General features: G+C 41.3%; 1 protein-coding gene across 4 annotated transcripts in view; it reads left to right on the top strand.

The window, feature by feature from the left end:
* fut8b (fucosyltransferase 8b (alpha (1,6) fucosyltransferase)) overlaps positions 1-24,631 on the top strand; it is a 114,033-nt gene that overhangs the window by 36,051 nt on the left and 53,351 nt on the right. For 3 of the 4 annotated variants that reach the window (XM_061704895.1, XM_061704896.1, XM_061704898.1), the window contains exon 2: positions 22,184-22,765. In XM_061704895.1, the coding sequence (XP_061560879.1) occupies positions 22,563-22,765 (203 nt within the window). In that variant the 5' untranslated portion in view covers positions 22,184-22,562. Of the gene's footprint in view, positions 1-3,722; positions 3,784-22,183; positions 22,766-24,631 lie in introns of those variants that run through there. The other variant, XM_061704897.1, reaches the window with a different exon arrangement.

Below are 24,631 nucleotides of genomic sequence, written 5' to 3'. Positions count from 1 at the left end.
GTCCTTTCTGGGTATTCCAGCCCACACTCCAAAACATTTTTGTAAGGTTAATTTGAGAGTCTAAATTGCATGTAGGTGTTAATGGTTGTCTGTCACTTTAGCAGTGTTCACACTGCAGTACCATTAGACCCAATTCCTCTTAAACATACTGTTGTAGTCTAAAATCTGTTAAAGAAGCTAAACATCAGATCAGAATTTCGGGGATGTTATCAAACAGCAGCACTGGTGGGAATTTTTGTTTTTCTCGCAAAATGAAGGATGGCAACAATAATAGTCCATGGAGACAGGCGTCCACACAAAGCTCTCACACAGCTCCACGAAACGGCAAAGTTAAACATTTCAACCTGTTCTCCATCAAATAGCTGCCTCTGAGCTGTAATAGAAGATCTGTCATTAAGCCTTTTCTTTAAACAGAATCACGGGAAGGTGCAACATTGCCACAACTGTCTGCTTTTACACAGTTTCCTTGAATCCAACTTTCAGATGTGTGACATCATCAGCACGAGCATTTGGCGTTATGTATATTGGACAGCGACATTGCTTTCAACACAACAGGGCGGGAGACTTTAACGTCGCGTAAGAAACTTCACACCCTTGTCCTGACATTCCGGCATGGCATTCCTGGCCTGTTCAGGCTTTTATGGCTCTGATTGCACTTTACCTCCAAAGGCAGAAAATTAGTGAGGCAAGCCAGTCTCGCCATTCCATTTCAGTGCCCTGTGATTGACTGACAATTGGTCAATTGTGCCGCCTACCTCTTGGCATAAGTCTGCTGGGATAGCGTTCGACTCACCATATATATAGACAACCTAGATTGATTGATGGATGGACAGATGGAACTGTGTTTACTTCAGTACGCTTAGTCTTTCTGTGTTTCTATGCATCTTGTTTGCAAAAATCTCAACAAATCAGTCCAGGCTTGTTGCATTCACCCCCCACCCCACTTTCCTGTCAGCATCTCTTTTGACCTCACCTGCACCAACATAACACATGACAATAAGTGCATGCACGTATCCAGCTGAGCAGTTGTGAGAAAATCACCTGTATGCACACACATGGCCATCGCCATGGGACGTTAATTCAAAGCATTTCCCATCACCCCATGTCGTCCCACAAACCCTAGTTGAAAGGATGCGAAACCCAGCATGTATACCGTTTTTCCCCCAGTAGTAAAATTATAATGAGAAAGCACCATTATAGGTACAGCAGGAGTCCGCACCGCAGAATCGCTGCCGCTGCTGCGACTGTTCCCCGTGAGGGCTTTCTCTTTCTTAGTTAAGGGATAGAGCAGCCACAGACATCCTTGCTCTCTCCTTGTTAGCCAGCAGTAATGATCAGGCTGTATGGAGCCAAGCGACCGGGCGAAGCCGCTGGCAGGCCGGTCCTCTGTGCCGGTCCTCGGCTCGCAGACGGGAAGTGGAACAGAACCAGGCACTGCAGACGACATTCTGGAAGGACAGGATCTAAAAGTCGGAGGAATCTAGAAGGCAGATTGTGGAAGGAGGACATTTATTGCTGCAGACAGGCAAGGACCAGACCAGACCTTTATCTACGTACAGAGTCAGGCCTGAGTTGACACCTTGGACCTTTGTTGAGCTGGCATTACATCATGATTGATTGAACTAAGCGAGCAGTGTTAAGATCATTGTGACCTTTAAAAAAAAATATATATATTTTTAAACGAACTCCCTTGTTGGTTTGTGCGAAGTTTTAGGAGATTTGTTAGAGGTAAAAAAAAAAAAAGAGAACAAAGAAACTTTGCGGCCCGGGTTTAGCCTGCCAACCGTTCAAACCTGTATTACCCGGTTCTTTTATTCTGGTTGAAGTGATTCTTCAATGATTAGACCGAATGAAAAGTTTGACAATTTATTTGAAAATACAGTCAAACAATAAGGTCGGTGAAGCTTCAGCGCTGGGGTCTCCCGCACGTGGCTCGGAACAGCTTCCGCTCCAAAGAGCGCATGTATGCTTTCGTCGTAGTCTTTTGCAGCCAAAGAATGCTTCCTGTCATGACACTGTGCAGTCTCGGACCAATACTAGCTTTGCAGCCAGTAATTTCTATCAGTTTTCAGCGATGCCATAATTACAGTACGTTTCAATCTAACTAGAATTGCAGTCGGTAATTAAAATGTCTTTAAGATGCATGCCTTAGTTACTGAGAACATTAAGAAAATTACAGTGAAACCTATGAGTTTGAACACAATCCCAAAACAATAATGTTCAAATAATCTGTACCAGTTTCAAAATGCATCACAGAACCACCTATTGACCAACTAGTAACAGTAAATGTAAAAAGATACACTCTACCTTAAAGACCCAGTAAAGTGACCCAAAAAATGTCCACAGAGAAGAGTATTGTTAACAAGCCTGTGAAATTTGAATGGATAAAAAAATTGCCAAGTATATGAAAACAGGTTTCAAAATGGTCAAGAAGTGAGACGCTCGTTCATCCTTCAGTCGCTGTGGCTGTGTTGCCGAATGGTCTGAAAAGCCCGCCCCGCAGAAATTTCTGCTGTCAATCATATACGTTCCTTCTCTTCCAGCTTGTACAGAGTCAATACATTTCCCATCGCATTTGTCATTTTCTTATGTACTCCTGCGTTAAATGGATCCCAGATGGACCTTATGTATTTATGATTCTCGATCTATTCCGCCTCATATCCTGTGTGTAGTGACAGAGCGTTATTGTCATGCTTTTTTATTGTGTTTGTGTTACATGAGTAGATCAATAATTCATCAGAAGACACACCAACCATTTGGATTACAAGTCTAAAGCAATAACATGGAATGGCCTGTTTCTCACCGCTGCCTTTGCACAGTCACCAGGAACGTGTGTGTGATGTCATACTGTAATAGCCACGTGGTGTTGCATCAGTAATAATGTATTTGAATGCATTCCGAGATCTCATAACCAGTAATATATATAGGGGAAATAATCTAAAGCACTCTAAAGATGTTAACTGACTTTCTGAAATTTTAGCCTCTTTTCAGTTTGCTGAATTAAAACCATTAAAGCTGCCTGAGGGCTGGATTTGCTTTTGAGGAAGCGTTTCATTCCTTAGCTTGACTAGTATTGATAGGTTGCATATCTGGCAAGTATTTAACAGTCAGGGTAGAAGGACTGTTTTTCGGAGTTGGCGTCGAAATACATCACATGGAGTGTGCATCACAACTGTCAAGAGTACTATAATTATTTCACTATCCCCTCCCTCATTCTGAGATGCATGACTCCAAGTGTAATGTTGTGTGAAGACTAGCAAACAACATCTGCAGCAGTGGCGAGCAGACACTCCCACCGCGGCCTCGGTCGCCTGCCAAGTCCGCCCACATTACCTCTCATCTGCTCAGCCACCCCCACCTCGTTTTGCGCTTTAGAAGAGCCATCTTTCATCCAGACTATTGATGCAGGCTGGGCTGATACAGCACTACTTGACTGGAACAGGGCTGGCTGTTGTGTTGATGCAAATCAACAATAAAATGGAATACCTGTCCCTGCACCAGGGGGGGAAAAAATGTTTTAGTTCGAAACAAGCACGACAAGTTGTAATTAGTGCACTTTCAGGACTTCTGCTCTGTTTTGTTCCCTATTTGCATCTTGTCCCAGAGGGCTGGTGTGTTGTTTATGCCACCACCCCACAAAAGCTTCTGCAAATGATGATAAACCACAGCTTGAAGATCCTCGAGTATGATAAAATTCCAGTGTTCAGGAGCATTTTGCTCCAGTGACCACGCACAAATGCAAGTGGATCAAAGGAATACTTCATGCTGGCATTGACATCAAATGTAAGTGCTCATGTTACGGCTCTGTCATTTGAAATATTCTCGCCCGTATATGAAAGTCATTGGTATCATCATAATCTGCCTGCGCAAGCCTAGGCATAACAAATGGCATTACACTTCCATGTGTGACCATACTCTTGAATTTTGTTCCTTTTTGACACTTTTCACAAGTAAAAAGCTATTTTTGACACACTGATACAACATGTAACTAGCATTAGGATTTAAATGCAGGTCGCTCTGTTTATTAGTTGTGTGCCCGTCAATGCCGTTTAATAGGGAGAATGCTGCCTTAAATGGCAAGTTCGATGTGCAGAACGTCCCGTGACCAACGCGGAACACGGAATTGCTGACTTCTGTGTATGCCATGCTAAGATTCTATGCTGACAACTGTTCCTGTCACCTGGTTACCCTCTCAAAAGAGTAAGATAGGCTAGCAAGTATAGAGAAGAAGAAGTAAAGCTCAGTCGGTGCACAAAGGGTGCTGAACAAGCAGCAGCCCAGGGAAAGATTGATGGACTATGCTGTCTAGACTACTGTCAGCACCTGGTGCATAAGGACAACCAAGAGGCGACACACATACACACAGTCTTGGCATGTACCTCTTCTTTGATTAATCAATTAGGGGTTGAGCAAGACCCCCTTGTTAACTTTCCATCTTAATTCTTCATCTCCCCAAGACATTTTAGACAATTCTCAGCTTCTAACTTTGTGAGAACAGTTCAAAGAAGGCCCTTATCTGTTCCATGATGATGATACATGGACAAGTTTGTTTTGGAAGAACTGTCTGACCACAAATGCCGTCAGATGTTCAGTGATCTCTGACTTCATAGATGTTGTTCTGGACAAATGGACACGAATCCCCAGAGACTCCTTCCATCTCGTAGAAACGTGTCCTAGAAGAATTTACACTGGATAGACCATTTCATTGCTAGGTTTCACTGTACAGTGCTCCCCCACATATTCACAATTTGCTCCTCATGGATTCACATATTTGCAGGTATTTTTTGAAACATCCATTATTTGCTGAAAATTTAGTCATTTCACCGTTTTTATGCTGAGGCTAAAGTCCTGTCTAATATAAAAGTATTACTTTGGCGCCATCTTGTGGCAATTTGATGGGTGAGCTGCTATGTTGGCGTAAGGGGGGAGATTCATTTATACAGCCATAGCCCTTGTCTGGTAGGACAGTAAATCTTTGCTGCCGTCCTGTGGCATCTCTAGGCAATTATCAACCTTTACCTGCAGATTTTAGCTATTTGCTTTCGCCCATGGACAGCAGGGGAACACTGTACTTTTGCCCATATAGTGTATATGCAGTGTCATTGTTATTTACTGTGGTCCGCAGGAATGGGCATTTGACTAAATGTCCTTGATCTATTGTGGTAAGCATAATCAGGTAATCAATTGTGATGGGACAGGCAAATCATTGAATAGTCAGGACTCTTATTACAATACCAGTTTTGTATTGAGGAGAAAAAAGCCTCCTGGTGGAGTTGCCATCGCATAGGTGTGGCACCCAACACTTCTTTAGACAGCAAACCAGTTGAAACAGAATTACGAAACAACTTAATTTTACTTAATTTTCTTCAAGACATGATTAATCCCGTCAAACAGAATTGATCAATTATTCAACTCTTCCCTAATCCCCTTTGCAACATGGCTGTCGTGATGAAGTTTATGGGTTCTTCAGTGTTGTTACAGCTATGCAGTTGGATCTGAATGTTTGATTGGGTGTTTCTGTACGAATAAGGCATCGATCATCCCGGCAAGTTATAGCAAGTATCGCCCCTGTTTGTGGCAGTGTGGAATTCAATCTCTGTTTTTTGCATCTAAAGTTGGAAGTAGTAAATAGAGGAAATGGTTTTTGTAGGTGTGATTGCATCAGCTGAGCCCTAACACAGCCTGGCAAGCTGTATTGAGTTTTTCATGTGCAGTTAGCTGATGTGCTGTGAGCTGCAGTTCCTGTTTAGTGGAAGAGATGCAGTGCCTGTTGTATGCTCAAGCTCTCTTATTAATGCTGAGGGAAGACATTGTGGAAGAATCTCTCCTTAATAAGATTTAGGAAACACAATTTTTTTCCCCCCTACACTGTCTTTTTATTTTATTTTAATAGAACATAACGGCCAACCAAGACAGATAGAGAGAGAGAGAGAGAGAGAGAGAGAAAGAGAACGATAGTCAGCACAGAAGATTGTGTCAGTTGCTTTTACACTAACAACATACAATGTTGTATGTCCAAGCCAACCAAGCAAGCCGAGGGTGGGTAGTGGTGAGTGATGATTATGTTCCTCCAGCAAAGCAGAAACCCTTCGGTCTGCTGACGGGACTCTTTTGCCACAACAGATTAAACTTTTAGTGAAGCGGTCAAAAGAGATTATGGCAGCTGCCACTGCATCCTGCGGAGTAATAGCACTTCCACACAAGGCCTCATACATCAACCCTTACACAATCCTTACAATATATACAAAACAACCTACAAAGAGGTCACAATCGAGTGGAGGGTGCATTCAAGTGGAAGCTGATGGTGCCGAGTGGGAAAAATGGAGAAGTCAAGCGAACAAACGTAGAGACTCGAAGCACAAAACTACATCCTGACAGGGACAAGGCGTTCTGTCAATATAAGAGGCATGCAGGTTACTGTTGTGATATGTATAACGTTGGTATGGGTCTTCACACAACGCAGAGTAACAAGGAAAAAGATGCCACTCTGTTCTGGCAATGAATTTGAGCAATTTCTCTTTGTTTCCTTCTGTTACAGTGGTATCTTGACTTACAAGTGCTACACCGTGCTCAAGTGAGGGGAATTATTATGAAACTTTACACCGATTTTATCGGCCTGATCGGTATCGGCCGATGATTAGCATTTTATGCTCATTGGCTGATCGGCTTTACTGTCATATTTCGCTGCGCAAAATACATTGACTCCACGTCGCCAGCGAGCACAGTATATTTGAATCCAAAAGAGAGTTTATTTTTAGCCTTATCGCGTGTCTTTTGACGTTAAAGCTGAGACAGGTGGCAAAAAAGACTGAGAAAGTTGAGGACTGCTCATCAAACACCTGTTTGGAACATCCCACAGGTGAACAGGCCAATTGGGAACAGGTGGGTGCCATGATTGGGTATAAAAGGAGCTTCCCTGAATTGCTCAGTCATTCACAAGCTAAGATGGGGCGAGGTTCACCTCTTTGTGTACAAGTGCGTGAGAAAGTAGTCGAACAGTTTAAGGACAATGTTCCTCAACGTACAATTGCAAGTAATTTAGGGATTTCATCATCTATGGTCCATAATATCATCAAAAGGTTCAGAGAATCTGGAGAAATCTGAAGCGTAAAATACGACAACGGAGACCCCGGACTGTTGAACAGCTGAAGCCGTACATCAAGCAAGAATTGGAAAGAATTCCACCTACAAAGCTCAACAATTAGTGTCCTCAGTTCCCAAACATTTATTGAATGTTGTTAAAAGAAAAGGTGACGTAGCACAGTTATAAACATGACCCTGTCCCAGCTTTTGCAGCCATAAAATTCTAAGTTAATGATTATTTGCTAAAAAAAATAAAGTTTATCAGTTTGACCATTAAATATCTCGTTTTTGTAGTGTATTCAATTAACAATTTAATTAAATCAATTAATCATTGTATTCTGTTTTTATTTGTTTAACACAACATCCCAACTTCTTTGGAATTGGGGTTGTAAATAGACACATTGCTCCATCTTGTCATCGGATCAGTGATGGGTTATCGTTTTTTTTAAACTCGCTGATCGGCCCCAAAAATCCTGATCGTGTAAAGCCTAATTATTATCTTTGTTAATTTTTTGCCGATACACTTTCAGCCGTTTATTGAACGTCAAAAACAGTCAAACACACACATGCAAATGAAAACACTTGCAAGGAGCATAAAGCAGATGCTAACACAAATTCAAGGTGTTTGTAGCTCTTGATGTCACTCACAAGGCCACGCCCCCTAATGGCACGCACCACACAAATGTACAACACTTTTTGGTGTGACTTTTGGCCTAATAACACTTTATAAAACCAGTTTAATTCTTACATTCCCTAATATGTTTTTGTTGTTTTTGTTCGTAATGTACCAACATTTCGGCCACCATAATGTTTGGCTGAAAATGGACCAAAAGTGCATTTTCGATTTCGGACCGAAAAACTTTTGTCACCGAAATAAAATGGCCGAAAACAGGATGTTGTTTTGACGCAAGCTAAAACCGTGGCAAACGCTCGGTCGTGTACACTATATTGTAAACAAAAAAACAGCGCGTCCACATTGAAGAGTCGCCCAACCTCGCTGGGGAATGCTTGTTGCATGCTATTATGCGTCGCACCAGCTACCTACAAGTTCCAGGTAATGCGACAAAATGCGATCTCAGCATCGTTATTATGTCCTTGTAAACCGAGAACCCTCTGTACATGTTGTCATTCTTTTATGATGGCATGCGATTTACACAGTGGACATTAAAAGACAAAGCCCAACCATACCGCGCCAAACCTAACTGATCTGGACCACTTGATAGAAATGTGGCTTACAGTTAAACATCACTGCGCACCCACTAAATCCCAACAATGTTAAGTATTGTCCTGTCATTAAGAGGGACTATTTGAACATTTCCTAACCACCCTGACCCAAAGTGAAGCAATTAAATAGCACAAGCTTACCAAAGTCTTTCATAAGCATTTCCCAGTGGGTATGGCTTTAAAAAAAAAAAAAATCTAAGCTCTAACAAAAACCTATAAAGATGAGCAAGAAGGAAATGGAGATGTGAGGGAGACAGCGAGCGGAATTGAGCAGAAGCGGGGGACAACATCAGCACAGCCGCAAAGGTGCTGTCAGGCAGGTGCACGGGTACAAAGGCACCCATCTCAGTGTGTCAATTATTTATTTCATCTTCTCCATTTATATTTATTCATAGCAGTCGCCAGTTCACCAGAGGATGAATACAGAGGGGTGCACCTTTGGGCATTTTTTTAGCCTAAATTTCATCTCTCATGCACACGTGAAGAAACTGGAGCATGTGGAGGAAACTTGAAGGGACAGTCAGTCTTGCTTTGGAAATGTCACATATTTAGGCAGCCTTGAGGGAAAGGTCTTATGTAAGTATTTAAAATAATATTTTGTAGTCCTTTTATTTCAAAATATGGATGGAAGGAGCAACGGTGTTTATATCTAGATTTCTGTTTTCCCTCTTGGCTTGGAAAAAGCAACATTTTAAGAGTGACTGTAAAATAAATGGATATGTCACCCTGCGCTGTGGGGATTTTGAGGTCACGGAGCAAAGGCGCTGAGGTTCAAAGACAAAGGGTTGAGGTAATTTAGCAGAAAGTGATGAATCGGTGGGAGCTGTGTGTTACTGCTCTGTATGAAAGTGCTTCTCTGTATTAGTCAGGACTCGGATCCCTCAGGGAACACGCTACCCCCCCCACCCCCACTGCCTTGGTTTCTACAGCCACCATCTTTCTCCCAATTACTACCTCCCTGGCTCCCACTTTACCTACAACACACTCTTTATTTTTGACCCTCTTTTTTTTTTTTTCCTCATACTGTTTGCCTCCCTCTATAGTCTGTCTCCCGCATGCTGCCTTCATCTCCTCTGTCAAAGAGAGAAAGCGCGAGAGACCACCTTGGCTCGTATTCGAAGGGGATGGTTTTCCCTCAGCCAAGGTATAATGGGAGTCAAGCTCACATCGTAAATTCTGGGATAGAATATGAGTGAGGTGAAAAGGAGCGTTTAAAGGGCTCGGCTGAGCTGGGAGTTTTATTTGGGAGCTTATTGCTTGAGAGGCAGCAAAGCCCAATGTTTTTGTCACTCCTAACTTTCGAGATTTGGTCATAGATAGTGTAGACAAACACATTTTGATGTTAGTTGTAACCACTATTAGGTGAGCCTCAACTATCAACACTTGGTACTGGCATAATAATCAATTACCGCAATTTCTCGTGTATAATGCGCACTCATGTATAATACGCACCCCCAAAGTGGACCTAAAAATTCTACCTTTGTGTAATGCATTTTTACAATGCATGATTTTGCTTCTACCCATATGATCAAAACATTAAGTATTCTCTGTATTTTGTTATTTTTAGGTAGGGTTTTAAGTTAAGCACTTAATTTGTACACGTAATACTTTCTTTTTATTTACTTGCTCTTCTTTTGAAATTCACAGCCCTACTTTTATTTAGGAAATTAGAAAATACAATTGTGCTCATATGTTTGATTACCCGGGGAGACTTCTACAATTCTTTAAAGGAAACATAAAGGGCCAGGCGAAACACATTTAGTTTTATTTGAATGAGATTCAAATTAAACTGTCAAACATTTCAGAAAAGCATTAGCATCAAACAAAACATAACCATAAAGAAATTAATGATGGTTGTGTTCAGTCATTAGTCGTATTTAAAAAAAACAACAACTATATTTCGCAAATTCTCCCAGGGGATGTAAACTGTACAGAACTGTACATATGCAGTCATACGTACCACTGTCATATTGGAATGCAAGTGTAGGCTACACCTTTTTCATAACCTCTAGGTTGTGCTGGCATATTAAAATGAAAGTGTACACCTTTCTCATAACCTCTAGGTGGCGGTGGAATATTGAAATGAACGGGTACCGCTTTTTCATAACCTCTAGATGGCGGCATACATTAATAAAATGGGCAAGTCTTCCCCCCCCCCCCCCCTTCATATACCTAAGTATAATACGCACCAGTGATATTTGACATTGTTTGGGGTGGGAAATGCGCATTATACACGATAAATTACGGTAATTGACTGTCAACTGATCTGATCTGGAATTGAAGCTTGAAGCAATTTGAAGTAGAATCGAGGTTGTCTCTGCTAATTGGAAGAATGGCTGTGTCTATAGCAACATGACAGGTGGTAGCCATCTTTGTGAAATTTTCTAAAAAATAAAAACATGAGCACTTCCAATGCCTCTAAAATCCTCCACATTCAGGAAAAAAACTATTGATTAGTGAAGTACAAGCCCTATTCTACTGCCCACACTGCTCTTCTCATAAATAATGTTCCATTTTTGCTATTTAAGTGGAGTTTCAGGCCAACTGACGCCGTTTGAACCATCAATTTTAATGCATTAATTTGGAGAATCCCTCGGAATTTTGACCCATTTTAACTTATTGTTGGAAATTTTTAACTGAAACTAGTCAGCAGTTCCCCGAGTAGCAGACCACACACACACACACACACACACACACACACACACACACACACACACACACACACACACACACTATCATTGAGTCTGGTCAGCAAACAGTTTCTTTATTCAAGTGAATAAAGCAAATAATGTTTCTGTTGGGCCCAATGCATGTGTTGTTGAGTGTTGGGCAGTTAAAAATTGAAATGGTGGTAGGTTCGTGTGGATTCCCTTATATTATGTTTTTATTTTATTTAACGTTCATGTTCAGATTTGTTTTTTATTTTTTTTCCTTAAATCATAAGTTACTCAGCAGTTACTCTTGATTAGTTTTTTCACTGAGTACTTTCATTCTCTTACTCAGGTAAATATTTGGAAGACTACTTTTTACTTGAGTCATATTATTCTAAAGTAACAGTACTCTTACTTGAGTACAATATTTGGATACTCTACCCACCTCTGCTCCTAACTAATCAGTTAACTAACCAACCAACCAATAAAAGGACCACAAAGTAGCCTACAATACCTTCAAATGAAATAATTCTAGGGATGAGCATTTGACAACAATCATAGGCAAGATTAATGATCCTGTAATTTTAAATTACATGAGAGGGGAGAATCGTTTGTTTTAATGTTCTGAACTCTTGTGTCAATGCCCAAGTTGTACTGTGGATAATGCTGCCTGGATAGGCCTGCATGGCTGTAGCTGGAGTAGGCAAGGCGAGTTTATTTGTACAGCGTTATTTGTACACAAGGCAATTCAAAGTGCTTTACAGCTACTTACAATTACAAGATGGAAAATAAAATCATGGTATAACATAAAGTAATCATTAATTAAATTAAAAGCGAGGAGTGCAAATAAAATATTTTTAGTTGTCATATAGACTGTACACTAAATAGAACTGTACGCTAAATAAGAACTGTTTTCAACCTGTAGTAAACATCGCTTTTGCTGGTTGCTGCCAAGTATTGCTTTCCATTTTGCTTCAGTTACTTTGTGATATACAGTCGTTCTTCAAAAATCAATTCATTGACTATTAAGAAACATCCGTGAAAAGTGTGATTTAGCATCACTGGGCTCTCTTCTCTTTATCCCGTGGCTGCTCATTGTCATCTATCTCCTTGTCCTCTGGTGTATTCCGTCACTCATTAAGCATGTCCACACTACTTAGTGAAGGTTGGCGCTCGCTCTGTGGGGTTATGACTGGCCCTCCCTGACAACCCCCCACCTCACGAGCTCATCCCATGCACCCCAGGCCGGTAAAGGTCAGCCGTCATTGGGATTCATTCCAAGGGGCAGAGAGTAGAACTGGCAGGAGTGTATGTGTGGGTTTATGTGCAATATAGCCAAAGATGGATGGATAACCCAGACCTTTTCCCGCAGATAATGATGGCCAAGGTTCTTTGTGATATTGGCTTTCCTCAAAAATTGTGTTCCTCAACCCTGCTGCGTATAAAATAAATGATCATTTTTTAAATGACGCTCCCGTCCTATAAATTCTCGTCGGCGGCTGCCCGAAAGCAATAGACTCCTTTCTCTCCCCGTGTATCACAAACACACACTCCCCCCAATGCAGAGCCATCACCCTCACTGACACAGCACATTTAAAATGCCGACCTTGACATGTCTTGGCGCCTGGATCCACCTTCACTCATCATGAGGCATCTTATGTTGGCAGATGAGGCCACCGCTCAGGCCCACATTTTTTATTTGGACATAAAAAGTCATAAAAGACAAGAATGATTGATGTTTTTGTTATGTATTTATTTATTTCAAACATTTTACTGCTAATCATATGTCTCCCGCTTCTAATTAGAAACTTGTTTGCATAAACCATTACCAGCAGCTTGCCCCCCACTAATTTGATGTTTGTAATTTTTATGGAGCCGTCTGTGTCTGTCTCTGTGTCAGCAACTTCTCTACAGTGCGAACCTTGGAGGCGAGGCGAAGTGTTTTACTCCCGTACTTAATGCCAATCAGTGGTTTTTGAAGTAGAACTGGACTTTTGGACCTTTTGCCACCTCTGGATGTCAACAGTGCAGGGGCAGCACTGAGCTCTTGTAAGGTTCTCTGACGTCACGGCATGTTTTGTGTGACTTTTTAGGTATATTCTTCCAAACAATGTGTTGACAGTCTTCGACAGCCGCTGTTACGGAAGTAGCCGACAAACTGGTCATTTTGTTTTAAGTACAAGATGACCATCTTAAATTAGTTAAACCCAAACATTGGCACATCAAGATTTTCAGTAAACCATAAATAGATAGTAATATAATCAAGGAAGATTTTGATTTTCATAAATATTTTCATAAAAGCATAAATATGCTTAAGTATTATTGTAAAACACAATGTATGTATACTTTATAATGTATTTGTATGTCTGCTCTTCTTTGTCTTGCTCGTTTAAAACCTAGAAATGTATTTGTAATAAAAATTCAAAAATACATGCATTTTTAGTTGTTATTGTTGTCTACTGCATTTATTCACTGTATTCGTATTCTAACACGGGTTCATGTCTATAAAAATTTATTGCTAATATTTATTACTCTCAACAAATCCTACTCTGTATTCAACCAGACTAAAATGGGGAGTGTGGGGGAGAGTAAAATATAACTGCCTTAATGTTTCATGGACTAGATGGAATGTTTTTTTAAACAGATTTAGTTGCATGATGCTCAGTTGGCTGCATATTCCAGTTTTGCCTAATAAAATTTTAGTTTTTTTAAGTTGTAGTTACGTAAAGAACTAGTGCGTTGGAATTAGTGGCATGAAGCGTGGGGTTGAATACTACTTGCCCTCACTCCTTTGTTTTATGGCTAAGTTTTACTTTTCACACATGCACATAGAATTCTCCTGCTAGCAATTAAGATAATAGAAGACAAAATTGACATTGTGTCGGTAACAATGTTCTAGCTCAGACTATTAAACAACAGGCGCAATTACCTGTCTTGCAGACGTCAGGACACTGGGGTGTCACTCTGAAGATGCTTGTCTCACATCATTCATTTACATGCAGAAAAGTCTATCAGTATTTTATTATATATTTACTTTCCGAGGCTTGCCTGTCCCAGTTCCAGTAAATATGCTCTATGGTTTTCATATATATATATAATATACACACACACTGTGTTTTGTCACTGATGGTGCAATGGTTCACTCACTTGACTTGCATGCGCGCAGTGTGGGTTCAGTTCCCACTCAGTGCCCGATTGAATGTGAGCGTGAATATTCTGTTTCTACAGTATATGTGCCCTGTGATTGACTGGCGACCAGTTCAGGGTGGTGGCTGCCTTTTGTCTGAAGTCAGAAGGGAATGGCCATGCATATTTTACTTTTCATTTTTGTTCAGGCTTTTGTCAGTCTTTCATCTTGATAAAGCACTTACCAGGCATCTGAATTTCTTTTTGCCATAGTACTCACAAACCCCAGGAGGCATATTTGCATGGTTTCTGGGATTCGCTACGGTATGCTGTAATCTATGAGCAAGCGGTATAGTTCTCAAGGCAATTTGACAGCGCGTCTCAGCATTCATGCAGTTTCCATTTCTAGACACTTATGTATATTTACCTCAGGACACTTAACCTGCAGCCTATCATCCTTCTATTTTGCAATCATCAAGTCTTCAGGTATGGCTGTATGCTGGTTATAGTTGCATGCATTCTCTTTGTGTTGAGGATTTTTGCAATTCATATTCACCTTCTAGTGATTCATACCACATGTCCCTTTTTGTCCCCCTTCTTGAACTTTGAAATGTTATATTGATGTGCTATTGCAGTGAAGAAATATGAAGCTCCTGAATTTAAATGACTTGAGTATTGCCTTAAATGTGACATATATTTATAAGAGAAATTCAGAATTAACATTCCTGTAAAGCCACACCCATTAATCTCAGACTGGCCAATCACAGTGTAGCCCAGAACAGAGGTCGGGGATTCTAATGGAAACACTTCACTGAGTTCCATAATAAGTTTTAGAATTGTTTTTATATATATTTGCTTTTATAGGGATCCATGGTGAACTAGTGGTTAGCAGTTCTGAGGTTTGAATCTTAGCTTCTGTGTGGAGTTAGCATGTTCTTCCCGTGTATGTGTGTTTTTCTTTCTGGGTACTCCGACTTCCTCCCATATTCCCAAAACATGCATGTTGTGTTCATTTAAAACTGTAAATTGTCCATAAGTGTGAATGGTTGTTTATCTCTGTATGTGTCTCCAGTCCGTGGTTTTCCCCAAAAGCTCTTCCCCAAAGTCAGCTGGGATAGGCTCCAGCTCACCCGCAAAACTAGCGAGGATAAGAGGTAGGGAAAATGGATGGATGGACACACAAACAATATAATGTCATTTTAATGTATTTGTTATATATTAAGGGATCTCGTTTGATGTGCGTGCCGCGACTGAGACACACAAAAATGAGTAGGGACGCATCAAGAATGGTGAATCTGCGTCCACAGACGCACAATATTGCTTACCCGTGTGTGCGTGTGTGTGCGTGTGTGTGTGTGTGTGTGTGTTTGTTGCTACGGTGCTTCACCGAATCATTATCCACTAAACGTACGAGTCCTGTCTTGGTACTAGCCAGTCTAGATGCACACAAGTGGGGGACTTTATTTATTTATTTTGACAAGACTCACTCTATATATGTGTGAGTGTCTGTGTAAAAAATTTAAATAAAAAATAAAACAGGCTCACGTGACATGCGAGCGAGCATGGTAGATAAAAGTGTATGTTTGCTGTAAAAACGTCAATATGTTTTGTAATTGTATAATTATCTTATATTTTCCTCGAGGGGGGGCAGACGGCGCCGCTCGTTGCAAATTGGCCGGACAGGCTCACCGGCTTTCGCATGCAAGGAGCGGAGCAGCCACAATCCTCACAATCGATCGGTAAATAGAAGCCTACAGGCTTTTTTTTTTAGAACACTTTTTTATTTACTTGCGCTTATTGTGAAATGTAACCCTACTTTTATTTAGGAAATAAGAGAACATTGCACTGTTGTGCTCATACAGTATGTTTGATTACCAGTTTGTAAGATGTGTACAATTCTTTATTATGCTCTAATATCATTATATCAGTGTCATAAAAAAAACTACCAAACGGTAACTACTATCAAAATATATAATTCTGAAAAACTTCCTATCGTGGCAGGGCTCAACACAAATATTGAGAGAGAGCAAGATCGAAGGATTATGCCTAGATCAGACAACAGGATTTTAGTCCCGGTATTAGTCCTATTAGTTATCACAGCCGATTTCCTAGATCAGCCCCGACATATTTTGTCGGGACCGACAAAATTTCTTGTAGTGTGACATAATCCACGCCCTACGATAGCCCTACGACGCCAAAATGAAAAGTCTAGCATTTTTGATTTTTTGGGATTTCTTCCGTGTAGTGTGACATTTAAACGACAACTCTCTGACAGCGCACGTTGACGTCGACCAATAGGATTGCGTATTGTGACCGGGTGTTTCCCCTCTCGTGGTTGTCAACATATTTGCACGCCGTTGTCGACATTTATTCACGCGCGCAAACCATGTTTACCGAAGGTTGACAAAACGCCAGCATGTTTACGTACAACCGTTAGTGCTAGCACTAGCTTGCTAGGCTACATACCGTTTTGTTGCCTGCTTGCAACCCATATCGTATTAAAAGCACATGAACATACCTCAAGTAATCATGAATGAACGTCCTCTCCCGATCACCGGTGATGACCGCCACACGTTTTTCTTCATTTTGTTCTTTTTCCCCCCAAGACAATACATTGGCGCATCACATTGTTGTTGTCGTCGCCATGGTAATGAGTGTATCCGGTCGCGTTGACCGGTGTCATGTTCTCTGGTTCCGCCTCTCCAACAGTGTTTGATTTGACAAGATAAAGCCCAGTGATCGTAAAAGACAGGATACGGTGGTATCGGAATACATGTCGTGTAGTGTTGCCACTGTCTGCCTGAAATAAGGCAAGATTTGATGGCGGTAGTTTGACATAGTGCAATCGTGAAAGGCCAAATTTGTCTTGTAGTCTGATCCGGACATAACACAAAAATATTTTACAAACAGTATACAAAAATTAAGTAACAACTGCAATATAGCGGGGCCGCGAAGCAAGAACCATGATGTAGCGGAGGATTACTGGATCTGTATTCCGTGATGATAAGTAGCAGGGACTCATTGTTCCAGGGCTGCGACTCATTGTTTCCATGACATGTGCATTCCGTTACTCACATAGTCTCAAGTGTAAAATGATCTATGTATATATTTTTTACGAAAGGTAAACCGGCTGACGTTGAGCCAGTACTTTGTAATTCTGTCATAAACCACACATCTTGGTAGTGTTTGAAAACTATTTTTCATTTCACTGAGAAGTGAACTATGTAGTCCACTATATAAAAAGCCCTACATTGGAATTAGGGAATAGTGAATGAGTAAATCATTCCGTACATAGCCTGAGTGTGATCTTTTCTGGTAAATACATTGTGGTTGCAATCGCTTCTCCTTATTTTCACTGTGATGAATTACTCAGGAGACACATTATAAAGACTCAACACAGGCAGTTGCCCCTCTGTTTGTGTGCGGCAACAGCACAAACTTGAGGTCGCTTCCTAATTGGCCATTACATTTCACGTCACAATCATGGAGTTCCTGGCTCTGCCAAACTGTTTAACAGTTATGATTGACCACTGGGCCTTAGCTGAGTTTGTTCGTAAGAGGCGGGTAATGCTAAAATTCGGGGTGATTGTTGGTTTATACACCCCACTTTAGATTCCAGGAGGTAGCTCACAATGGTTTTGCAAGTGATAAAGCTTTTAGCCTTAATGGAGTTCTACACTCTCTAAGTGCTTTTATATTTTTCTTTTTTTTCCTTTTTTTCCCACAATGGAAAAGTAGATTCAATGTTCGTCGGAAAATAAAATGTGCCCTTTTTGCTGAGGTCGGTACCAAACACACAGCATCTGGCTGATGATTTGCAGGCAGTGCCGAATCTGTAGTGCCCCAGAGTTTTATTTATGTTTTAATCTGACACGTTTGACCTTAATCATAAAACTGCAGTTCCAGCGATTTGGATATCGCACTTTGTCACATTTCAATCATATTTTGATTAATCCTTTAGTGCCAGACACCAATTCACATTCTTTTTTTCAATTTTTTTGAGTTACAGTAAATCTAATACTTTCACATCCGTCCCCAAGGAAAAGACTGAAAATATGTTGTTGGGAACCGCTAGCCAGGCCAAGAAAATAGCCAGTAAAGCTGCTTTGAGTTTATTTGTGGGCAAAGTGTGCGGGCAACAGCTGCTGCTAAATTGGAACGCTTTTAGACACCATATTGCTCAGCAAACTATGTGAGGTCGTACAATGGCTCATCTGATAGCTGCCACCTTCACTGTCATTGTTGGTTAATGTTGAGAATCAGACATTGCTGACGATGTCGCTTGACAGCCAACATTTTATTGAGATGAGAATTAATTAGGTTTTAGCTCAATCATTAACATTTTGGCTATTTTTGTATTACAGCTATAAAATACTTACTCTAATATGCAGCACACATTGTTTCTGTAATTTGCTATTACAGTGGAAATTCTAAGACCTGGAACACAATCTGTTAGTTAATACTGGTCATTAATCACTTTCCACGGTCACCATCATAAAACTGTTTTACCTTAGGTCAGGCAATATATTAAACAAAAATGTTTATACAATAGTACAAAGAAGTGAATAGTATGACCCTTATAATTTCTTTTCCCAGTTTCCCATCAGTGTAAACCTTGTGTGATGGCATGGCAAATATGTATATTTACATGATTAAGATAAAGTCTCACAAGATATGCTGGAGTATGAAAAGATTTTCTGACATAAATTCACACATCCATGAAAAGGTGGTTGGTATGGGTGGGGGTGGCGGGATGTGGGTCATAACGGTTAATGAATGATCACGATTCAGGGACAATGGTTGCCAGTTGGGGACCTGGCAACCATTGTAATAGGGTGGGTGGTGACTATACACATATCTCTTGGCTGGACTCCTGGGCTCTGCAACTCCATACACCAGTGGACTAACATGCATGTGATATGGTGTTCATTCACTAATAAGTTCCATAGACAGGCTATAGGCTTTAATTGCTTGTGCTGGGACCACTAAAAATAATACAGGCTGTATTAAGACATCAGCTCACAGGTTCTTACAGGTGTTTAGACACTATAATAAAAAAATAAAGAAAAAATAAAATAAAGAAAACAATTCTGAGGTCATGTGTGACTGCACTTGAATTGTACATCTATCAGGTCTTTGATTTGAAATTGATGATAAACTCTGCTCGGGCAGTGATGGAGGCTGCAACTTTGCGAGTTGCAGGCGTGGCCCATCTGGCAACACCAGGTTTTTCGAGACCCATTGACCCCTCTGCACTGCTCGGATACACACAGCTCAGTTCAGGCTTAACATAAATTGTTCAGACTGAGACACTACAGAACTGAAATGCTTGTAAAACAAGCTAAAATTAAGTGAAATGTGTGTCAAGACTTAGAAAAATATGCACAGTTAGATGTTAAAATGTCAGTTATGACAAGTTGTTACTCTAAAGTGTTTGGGTGAAACTTGTGCCATGTTCATGAAAAAAGGTTGTCTTTTGTGTTTTTGAACAATATTTGATTAAAATGCAAAAAAACATTTTCATCACAATTGCAGGACATGTCATTATCAAGTATCGGTACTGCGTATTGGAGAGTAGTCAAATGTACAAGTAGTCTGTCTGGAAAAAAAGTGGTATTGGTGCATCCCTACATACATTGTATATGCCCCCACCCACCCCAAGGAACATGTCTGAATATATTACATTGCATTGCCATAAATGATGAGTGAAACATATAGTCATGCTGGAGAAAAAGCTCCCATGGCTGAGCCAGAGCGGTCAAGTTAGTGTAATGGAAGCCGTCCTCAGCTGAGTCCCATGCATAATTCAGTGGTGGACCTCATCTCGTCGCGTATTGCCTACAGAGCCAAGCCTTGGTGATTGATGACCTATGTTGCAAGCTGACTCACATCAAAGATTCACTTGCAGGACTGAATACAGGTCATCTTTGATGACACCCCCGCCCTCACTCGCATATCGCTATCCACCCCCCAAGGCCCTTGCATGTTGGTGTGGCACTGAATGGGTGTGGTTAGTGGCACAATCTATATACCATGCCAGGTGACATGGTCCTAATAATGTCCACAGCAGGGTGAACGACATTGAGGGGCTTGGTGTTTAAAGTCCAAGGCTAGATTGGGTTGGTTTAATTTAAGAGTAACACTGAGAATGGGATGTGTGTTATCCTCAGCTAATGAGTGATGGTGCAGAACGGAACCATTTAGAGCTAATGTGCTGCAGAAAGATTCCACATAACAGCCTACACGATAATTAGAAGATATCGCTATTGTTAATTCTGTCATCATGAACACAATAACCTATCTGAAAGTAAAAAACGAAAGGCCTGCTTTCCTGGAAGGCTATTAAAGGGGGTTTTATTTTCAATCTCTTATTCTTGCTGATGGCAATAACTAGTTAATGTCCAAGTGCACATTCCTTTGAAGTTTTATTCACATAACAGAAACATATCAGTGAGTTAACTTTCAAGTAGAATAGCTCTAGCTATAAGTGTTATCTTAATATTCTTGGCAGCTGTGGTGTGCCTCATCCAGTGGTTTTATATTTAGCGGTTTTAGTGTTCTGAACATAAACCTCATTATGGCTTTCAAACACAGTGAAAAGCCTGCCTTTTTGTTAAGTCCCAGTCAAGTATTAGCTTCTGGAGTGTGGCCCTCTCGCAGCTCTTATTTTCCATAATAAAACACAGCTCAGCACATCCAAGGCCTGCATGCTATAAGAGCAGCGGTACTTGTGTTGGCCAAGGTCAGTCACAGCAGCAGCAGCATGAACAACTGTTTTGATTTTTGTGAACTGAGAGGTATGAAAGCGATATGTTGACGGGACACTTGCAAACTCCCAATAACCCGGTGCCATGAGGACCTGACAGTCCCACAAGGCATAGCAAGCTCTTTTTCCCAAACTGTTAACAAAACTAAAAATGTCTCTTGGATGAGAGGTGTTCCAAAAACAAGTCCTGTTACTCTTGATTCAAGTCTTCCTCAAATACCATGACCTACATAGCTGAGAAACCTCACACAAACAATTTTGCCACAAAGAGGTACATAGAATTGGCTAGGTTAACCACAATGGCTACAAAAATACCAGCCAGACACATTGTGGACAACCATATATGTTCAACATAACAATTCTGTTGCTGTGGCAAACGAGACCGGCTACTGTCAGCCTACTTCCCTGCTGCCAGGCGAATCCCGTCAGGAGTACTTTCCTCCCTGTTGAACTCTCGCAGACAGACACACAAGAGACACTGCGATGTTGTCAATCAACGCCATCGCCCACCACCGCCTCTCGCTGAAAGTCAAAGATGCTCTGTATTATTCCAGATCGCTGTGTTACCCACTGTGGGATGATAGTACCCGCACTGGAGCTCTGTGCACACATATCTGCCAGTCTTTATCTCATCACGCCACGGCACCCGGTCGCCTTGGCAAGGCTTTGTCAGGGGAAATGACAGGGAAGGTTGCTTCATAAACCCGGCATGCGTCCATCTCTGTCTCGCCCCTGCTGCTCGGGGATGAAGGGAAATGATAATCGAGGGATTTTTCTTCTAGTCCCTCTGTTCCATTGAGCTCGCTGTATCACCTTGACAGTATTACATTCTGTCATGGCTGCAAGGATGACATTGGGTGCCAAACATCTGCAAGATGTTGGTTTGATTTTAGCTTACACCCCAAAAACATCCAACAATAAATATAAGTGTGTGAATGTCAGAAGCGGGTTGTGGTTGTAGAACAGAAGAAATAAACAACTTGAGAATCCTGTTTTCTTGTGTATAGTACAAGCAGGCAAGATCTGAACATTAAAATGATGCAGTCCTGCCTTGACATCAAAGCTGCTCAATTCATGGGCCGCACATTACCACATAAATGCAAATTACAGTTTCGGGTGATGTCTGCTGAGGGTTTTGGCCATCAGTGACCGGTCACTGGCCTCTTGGCTGTGAGTGACTATGCTATTTTTTTTTCTCCATGGCTTTCACAGAATGTGTACCTTTTATCTCTTCGTTGGTCTTGGTTTGACCAAAAGGCTCATAAAGTATTTGCAAAAACTGAACATATTCAACTATCTGACTCAACACTCTTGTCTTTGTGTGTTTCTGCAGGGCACAACTTCAATAAAAGATCCCAAAGGGACTTGAAGAAGTCTGTGAGAGAGTTGGGGAAAGGTTGGCCACTACTGAGCTGGGCGGCGAGGACGCCGGTCAGGCCGCCATCAGGGAGACATCCGAGCATGCTCACCATGCTGTAGCGAAAGGAGGGAAAGCTGGCTAACAGCTGGAGAACACCCCAAACCTTTTTATAGACGCTACGATCCCAGAAATACTTCATTTCATCTACCATCCATGAAGAGATGCCAGTGCTAATGTTGGCACTGCATCACATGTGGTGACAGGAGGACACTAGTGGACCGTCAGGCAGCCCGGTGGGTCGTTTGGGGTACAAGCACATCAGGAGGCAATTTCAGGCGGGCGTGGTCACACCATGCGGCCCTGGGCGGGTTCATGGCGTTGGATCACCCTGGTGCTATTAGCCTGGGGCACGCTACTCTTCTACATCGGTGGCCATTTGGTGAGGGACAGCGAACACCCGGAACGTTCCAGCCGAGAGCTCTCAAAGATCCTGGCTAAGTTGGAGCGGCTCAAGCAGCAGAATGAAGACCTGCGGCATATGGCTGAATCGCTCAGGTAAGGAAACATGAAATGGATTTGACAAGTGGATGTATTTACTGGTGCTTCCTGATCACACACCAGTTTAAGTAAAATTGTATGCAAGTTCGGTGGCGCAGTATTCACATCACATCAGAGGAAGAAATTCGTTGGTACAAGCCAGGGGTGTGGACTTTCTCCACGCGCTTGTGCAGGTTGTCTCTTGGTCCTCCAGATTCCGACACTCCAAAAATGTTTGCTTCATTGAAGACTACATTTTGTTTTGAGTGTTGATGTCTGTATTTCACAATGCCCCATCTGATTGACTGCAGAGCAGTCTAGAGTGTATCGTTCACTATAGGTCCGAATGCTGTGAAAGTCATTGGTATTAGTGCCACCTCTCAAATTGACCCTAATTAGTTTAAGTACTGTAATAATGGAAATAAAAAGATCAACGCCAGTTTTACATGAACAAGGGAAAGCATTGCTTTTCAGAATTCAAACTCAGTGAGAAGTTTTGAATAACCTTGCATATTAGTGTGTTGTTAATTATTAGTTGACTGAAATGACAAGCTAATGAGAATTCAGTCAATAACCAACCACAGATTGCTGAAAACGTCACAGCTGTGGTATTGGAATTTGCAGTTCATCAGGTCCATCATTTTCAGTTAAGCTGATGAGCAATCTACGCACCAAACACGGCAATTTAATCACTATTTCCTTGCTTACCAACGACTACCAACTTGCTTTCATTTCTGAAAATAAGATTTTTATTCATTTCCTTAAGTCCAGTAATTAAATTAAAAAAGACACTCTAGTCCCCTGGTGGTCTAATTAGTCATTTTACAAATACTCATTTGCAACGATGTGATGATGATTTTTCTTTATTTATTTGATCCACCTCTGATTGCATCAGTATATTTTGCGAGGCAAGCAGTGTACCAAACAAATGTTGCAGCAAAGTTTCATCAAATGCCAATCAGTGGTGGTGCAAACAGAGATGGATGGTCACACTCCTCAGCAGATTTTATTGTAGCTTTATTATATTTTGGCAGACAACAGCGTTGTTGTTTAAGCCCATTAACCACGCAGCATCTTTCTCACATTCAGGATCTGCGTAATGGAGAGACAGATGGTTTTTCTCCTACTCCTACATGCTGACAATGTTTCTTTTTAGCACATTAACAATAGGTCCGTATTGGGGGGTAATGCTTCTATGAGTGTTCATGCATGAGCAGGGAGTGCATTGGTGTATCCTGATGTGTGCCGCGTTCACAGGGAGCTCGAGCTTCAGATGTTGCCATTGCTGCTTCTCTGTGATATTCAGATTTACTTTGATGTGGGGACCTCATCACCACACATGCATTGCCGCAGACAGCTGGTCCCTGATTGAATCTATTGCTTTTTGTAATTATTCAAAATTGGCCCAGCAACAAAGGGTGAATACACGGCATTAGAAAACCTAAAACAAGAGCGGCTTTGAAGCAGCCAGGGTCCAGATGGGTCTCTGCCACGTTGTATGATTGTTGCTTATTATTAGGTTTTAGGTGTCTATCTCCAACTAAAACACAATATTTAACTGGGGCTCCACAGTCCCTTGAAGGTTCTATAGCATTATGAAAAAACAAAATCCTAAATCACAGACAGCCACCTTAAGCCTCGTGAGTCGGTTTGTGTTATACTCTTAGCCGCAAATGCTGTATTTCCTCAGCACAGTATCCGCTCATCCTGGCTCAGCTCTCCTCCACTTGGCTTGGAGTTAGAACAGTCAGTTTTTCTCTTCAAAATAGTACCAAACGTATCAGAGGAGAAAGAGGTTCTCCTGTATTTCCATGTCTACATGTGGAGAGACACATTTTATTCTAGTGAAGTCTGTGAACTATAATATTGCAACATCCATACTCT

This window comes from Phycodurus eques, chromosome 18 (assembly GCF_024500275.1).
Source record: "Phycodurus eques isolate BA_2022a chromosome 18, UOR_Pequ_1.1, whole genome shotgun sequence".
In the NCBI taxonomy this organism is placed as follows: domain Eukaryota; kingdom Metazoa; phylum Chordata; class Actinopteri; order Syngnathiformes; family Syngnathidae; genus Phycodurus; species Phycodurus eques.
This window is presented reverse-complemented; position numbering and strand designations above follow the sequence as displayed.